This window comes from Myotis myotis, unplaced genomic scaffold, assembly GCF_014108235.1.
Source record: "Myotis myotis isolate mMyoMyo1 unplaced genomic scaffold, mMyoMyo1.p scaffold_m19_p_4, whole genome shotgun sequence".
NCBI classification, from domain to species: Eukaryota; Metazoa; Chordata; class Mammalia; order Chiroptera; family Vespertilionidae; genus Myotis; species Myotis myotis.
The window spans coordinates 74,290,247-74,296,574 of NW_023416346.1; the positions used below are offsets into that span (position 1 = coordinate 74,290,247).

Sequence of the window (6,328 nt, forward strand, 5' to 3'; positions counted from 1 at the left end):
GCTATAAAAAAAGAAAGAACTCTTACCATTCTCAACAGCATGGATGGACCTGGAGAACATTATGCTAAGTGAAATCAGCCAGTCAGAGAAAGATAAATATCACATGATTGCAATCATTTGTGGAATATAATGAACAACATAAACTAACTAACAAAAATAGATTCAGAGACATAGAAGCATTGAAAAGACTATCAAACCTCAGAGGAATGGCAGGGGAGGGTTGGGGAGGCATGGTAAGAGATCAACCAAAGGACTTGTATGCATGCATATAATCATAACCAATGGACATAGACTGTAGAGGGATGAGGGCATGTGCTGGGAGGTGGGGGTGGCTGGGGAAAGGTCAATAGGTGGAAAAGGAGACATATGTAATACTTTAAACAATAAATAATTTAAATTTTTAAAAAAGAATATACTGAAAAACTAAAAGTGACTTTTACACATTAAAGGGATGAATTTTGTGATAAGCAAATTAGATTTCAAAATAAGCTGATAATAATAATAACACTTATTTAAGAGAATTTGTAAAGCTGACTTAAACTTGACGGATTTATCTATTTTTAGGTCTATTTTACTTAGATTGCCTGGTGACATTTGTGTGGTTGAGTGCAAAGGAAATGATAAAGGGGGAAAAAAGGCCAAATGAATGACAACATAAATTTTAGCAAATAATTAGGGAGAAACATTTTAATGCATAGAAGCCATGCAAAATGTAATGATTTTTCCATAGACAATTTGTAAACGGAGCACAAACTATTTTATTATGTCAGTCCTTTAAAATGAAACATATTCATTCAAAAGTTTAATTTATTTTCTAATTTAAAAAATATATTTTTATTATAATGGTATAACAGAATAAAGGGACATATAAAACCTTTTCAGACACCCACTGAGGTCCCCAATGACTTTATTTATTTCTGAATAATTTTCATACCTGCCTCAATTTTATTGTCACTTCCAACTATGTAGACAACCAGTACAGAAAAAAACAAACAAAACAAAACAAAACACAAGAACTTGTGATAAATATATGACAAAATTTTACTTTTGAAGAACTAGTACTAATTGTTCTCTACAGATATTTTCAAAAAGCTGCATGCTATATGCAGTTTGTTTTAGTTGATAAACACACAGGAATAATTAAAATGTAAGATTATTGGGAGGTTTCAAATACTATGGTTTGTCTTTATTCTATGTGAAGTTCTTTTGTTGTTGTTGTTAAGTCAAGAACCTTACGGTATGGTGGAAAAGAACACCCTTTGGTATCAGATAGTCATGGGTTCAAATCTTAGGGCTGTCCCTCATAAGCTATGTCAGTTTGGAAATAACTGATTAATATTTCTGAAAATTAGTCTCTATAAAACTTAGAGACTAATACTTCACAATAATGCCATAGTAACCAAGATTTATTAACTATCCACTCTGTTTCTGATTCTGCATTGGGTTCCTTACATATATATTCAGTGTGGCATTCAAAATATTTATTAGTTGGGAATGGACATAAGAAAAGCCCAAACCTATAGAGAATTTTTATGAGTGTATTTGAGCCAAATTGATGACAATTGCCAGGAAGCAAAATCTCAATGGATTGAGAAAATGCTTCAGAGAATGGCAATTTTGCAGCTTATTTTATACATTACAATCAAAGGATGAGACATAAGGGGTGTTGCATGAAATCCATTGGTGGTACATTAAGAAAGTGGGAGAAAGCAAAGTGGGGAAATCTCTGAGATTGGATAAAGAGTAAAATAGAGAGACACATACTTCTTTTACACTGGTGGATATAGGACAGTTAACATTTATAGCACATAAAGGTGGTATTTTGGGAACAAGATAACAATAAGAGATTCTATGGTCTTGTGCTCTGGTGTGGTAAGCATACCCTGAGGAGTCCAGGAAAAGGGAATTATGTGGGGAAGCACAAGACTTGGTTGAAAAGCTTGTAAGGAGGCTATTCTGAGAAAAGGGAAGTGTGTGGAAGGCCGCCTGCCCTGTTTATCGGAATTCCGACTTAGGGGTGACTTAGGGCATTGTCTAAGGCAGCACCCCTATTATTCCTTGACCTTTCCAAACAAGTCTGTGCATGTACAGACCCCTGGGTGTTTACTGGAATCCTTTTGCTTAATCTTTTGGGTGTCCTTGCTTAAAGGACATTACAAACACATGTGTCCTCCCAATATTACTTACCCTACTGATTGTATCTAAAAGATAAAGTTTATCTCAAACATCTCAAAGTGCTGTGACAATAAAAGCCTAATGAGGCAGGCAATCAGGGTTGTCTGGATCCATTAGCCAGGCCATCCCTTAGCCTCTCTTTCGCAGCAAATGTGTCAGAGTAATCCATTCATCCGTCACTCAGGGTCTGCTGGCCAGCCCTGGCAGAATTACACTGATATTCCAATGGTATGTTATGTTAGATACAAAAAGATAATAGATAGGCTCACTTAAGGTAAAGATTGGCCTTTGAATTGGCCTAGGAAGTGATTGACTATCCACCATGACTCACTTTTAGTTAGGAAATTTATGTTCAGGCAATCCTATGTGGTTACTTTCGAGTTCTGAGTTTCCAGGGTCCACTATTTGGGCCTCCCCTGAGTTTTTCAGGTATAGTATGTAGTCACTTTTTCATGCACAGGCAAAAATTCATTAAGATTGAGGCTGTCTGTAGTGTTTTTGTAAGGGCATAGAGGCTGTCTTCCCTGACAGACATTATTCTATTTGATGCTGAATTATGAGCAGGTAGAGGGTAGAGGTGTAAGGATACATTCATGAAAGGATCAGAGTGCCTAAAGCAGTTTTTCACCAACTGTTATGTACTATATTATTTAATCCTCACACACACACACACAAAAAAAAAAAATCAAAAACTAAAGAAGGGTGCTATTATAAGCATTTCGTATATAGAAAAACTAAAATTCAGAGAGAGAATCCTTTACATACCCAGTAAAATGTACAAGCCAAAATTTTAATCTACTTGGGATATATTAGTAGTTGAATAAATTTTCTGTTTTCAAAATAGTACAACATTCAGCTTACTCTTTCAACTGTTATTCTGTGATTTTCTAATTATAGCTGTCAGGTGAGGCCTTTGAGTCAATATATTAAAGTAAGTTATAACAAACTGTATACAAATGACTAGATTCAAATATTGGTTCACTACTACTATTTGTGTAATTTTGGAACAGTTACTGAGGCTTTCTGATCCTCTATTTTTCCATCAGTAAAATATAGATAATTAACATATCTACCACATATAATTGTTAGACATAAATAAAATATATTCAAAGTACTTAGCTAGTGCTTGCCATTTAACCACAGTTTAATAACTGTAATTAACAATGTTATTATTAAATAGTCCATGTCTCTCTGTACTTGGAATATTGTCTTTTTAAAAAATACGTTTTATTGATTTCAAAGAGTAAGGGAGAGGGAGAGAGAAATAGAAACATCAATGATGAGAGAGAATCATTGATCCACTGCCTCCTGCACACCCCACACTATGGGATTGAGCCCTCAACCTGAGCATGTGCCATGACCAGGAATCGAACCATGACCTCCTGGTTCATAGGTTGATGCTCAACCACTGAGCCATGCTGGCTGAGCAGAAATCTTTACTGCATAACCAAATAGGACTTTAAAACTTATTAAAGTTTAAGCTTGACCTCATTATAATGGCTGATGACTAAATGGGGCTGTGTAAACCCATATGATCTAAGCTATGATCTAACCTATTTGAGGTAAAGGACCATGTTTCATTTATGAAAGTAAAAACATAGGGCATGGCATAACATTTCAGAGACTAAAACAACAATAACAATGACTGAATGAAAGAACAACAAAGTAATAAAACCCAGTTGTTTGAATATGCCGCTTGCAATCAGATAGCTTTGAAGGTCTGTGAAGGTTCTTGAAAGGAAAATTTAAAAATTTTGTGAGTAGCTCTCAAACTTTGTAAACTATCATTCAAAACTAATCAAAACACTTTTGCTTGGTTAGCATGGGGCATCGCACTCTGTCCTCCGTCCCGGCTCTCTGGGCCTCCATCCCATGTCCACACTCCAAGTGCGCCTGGACTTGGTTCTAGCTTCTGGACAATCCTTCGGGTGGAAGGAGCAAAACCCTGAGCACTGGAGTGGCATGCTGGCAGACCAGGTATGGACACTGACCCAGACCGAGGAGCAGCTCTACTGCACTGTGTACCGAGGGGAAAGGGGCCAGGCTGGCAGGCCCACACCAGAAGAGCTAAAGGTCCTGTGCCAGTACTTCCAGCTGGATGTCAGCCTGGCTCAATTGTATCGCCATTGGAGTTCCAAGGACCCCCACTTCCAAAAAGTAGCTCAGAAATTCCAAGGTGTTCAACTCCTACAACAGGATCCCATCGAGTGCCTTTTCTCCTTCATCTGTTCTTCCAACAACAACATTGCTCGCATCACTGGCATGGTAGAGCGGCTCTGCCAAGCCTTCGGACCTCGGCTCATCCAGCTCGATGTTGTCACCTACCATGGCTTCCCCAGCCTGCAGGCCCTGGCTGGGCCAGAGGTGGAGGCTAAGCTCAGGAAGCTGGGCCTTGGGTACCGTGCCCGCTATGTGAATGCCAGTGCCTGAGCCATCCTTGAAGAACAGGGGGGGTTGCCCTGGCTGCAGCAGCTGCGCAAGGCCTCCTACGAAGAGGCCCACAAGGCCCTCTGCACCCTGCCTGGAGTGGGCACCAAGGTGGCCGACTGCATCTGCTTGATGGCCCTAGACAAGCCCCAGGCCGTGCCCGTGGATGTCCATGTGTGGCAGATTGCCCAACATGACTACAGTTGGCACCCCACAACAACCCAAGGCAAGGGTCCAAGCCCCCAGGCCAACAAGGAACTAGGAAACTTTTTCCAGAACTTGTGGGGACCTTATGCTGGCTGGGCCCAAGCAGTGCTGTTCAGTGCTGACCTACGCCAGCCCCACCAAGAGCCACCAGCAAAGCATAGAAAGAGATCCACAGGGCCTGAAGTCTAGGTGGGGGGCACAGGACAAAGGGATTCTCCCAATACCTTTTCCCTCCATTCCCCATACTCTCCTCTATCCAGACTCATGTGGGGAGGGCGGCTCCATGCAACTACCTCAGGGGCCAGACACCCTCAAACCAAGCAGTTTGCATAACAGTGTGGGGTGGGGGCGTTATCTGGGGAGACAAAGCTACCTTTGGTTTTATCCTCTTCCCTTTATTACAAGAAGGAACAATAAAATAGAAACATTTGTATGGGGAAAAAAAAAACCTAATCAAAACAAAAAAAATCAAAGAATTAGTCACAGGTGCTTAAAAGGAATTATCTTCTTTGCTGTCATCATTGTGGCTTACCTTCTGCTTATATTTATTAAAAAAAACCTCATTCACTTTTAAAACTAAAATTCAGGAATTTTAAATGTTATGAAATCAAATGAAAATCTATGTTTGAAAATACATCATTTCTATCTGCTACATTCTTATTTATAAATATGCAGCTTCTGGAATGAGAATACTCTATGAGGCAGTATGATATATATTGCTCCTTTAGGAAAAACACACACAACAACAACACACTCTATAGGATCTAAATAAAAAGCAAGAGTTAGATTTCCCTTTGCATAAAAATTATTTTATGCCCTAACCCAGGGGTGGGCAAACTTTTTGACTCGAGGGCCACAATGGGTTCTTAAACTGGACTGGAAGGCCGGAACAAAAGCATGGATGGAGTGTTTGTGTGAACTAATATAAATTCAAAGTAAACATCATTACATAAAAGGGTACGGTCTTTTTTTTTCAATAGTTTTATTCATTTCAAACGGGCCGGATCCGGCCCGCGGACCATAGTTTGCCCACGGCTGCTAACCGGTGTGGCTCAGTGGATAGAGCATTGGCCTGCGGATGCAAGGGTCCCAGGTTCAATTCCGGTCAAGGGCATGTACCTTGGTTGTGGGCACATACCCAGTGGGGTGTGTGCAGGAGGCAGCTGATCCATGTTTCTCTCTCATCGATGTTTCTAACTCTCTATCCCTCTCCCTTCCTCTCTGTAAAAAATCAATAAAATATATTAAAAAATATTTTATATTTATAACAGATGAAACTTAGATGTAGGGAGAAAATAAATAAATTATATATGTATCTCTGTATAAATAAATAGATTGTATATACTTAATATGTATTAATATTGACATATATATTCTCTATACGTATAATAAACATTTGATAGTTTTAAAATAATGAGAGCAGTGATAGTGACTCTAAAGCCTATTAAAAACAATTGATTATGATTTCTTAATATTTAAGTGTTTTTTATGAATCTCTGCGTTCTTTTTTTTTAAATAT

General features: G+C 38.9%; 1 protein-coding gene across 1 annotated transcript; it reads left to right on the forward strand.

The window, feature by feature from the left end:
• The first annotated feature begins 3,997 nt into the window (after positions 1-3,997).
• LOC118654433 (N-glycosylase/DNA lyase-like) lies at positions 3,998-4,998 on the forward strand. Its single transcript, XM_036305756.1, is given in 2 exon segments — positions 3,998-4,058; positions 4,061-4,998. Coding segments are annotated over 2 exon segments (999 nt in total).
• Positions 4,999-6,328: the final 1,330 nt, after the last annotated feature.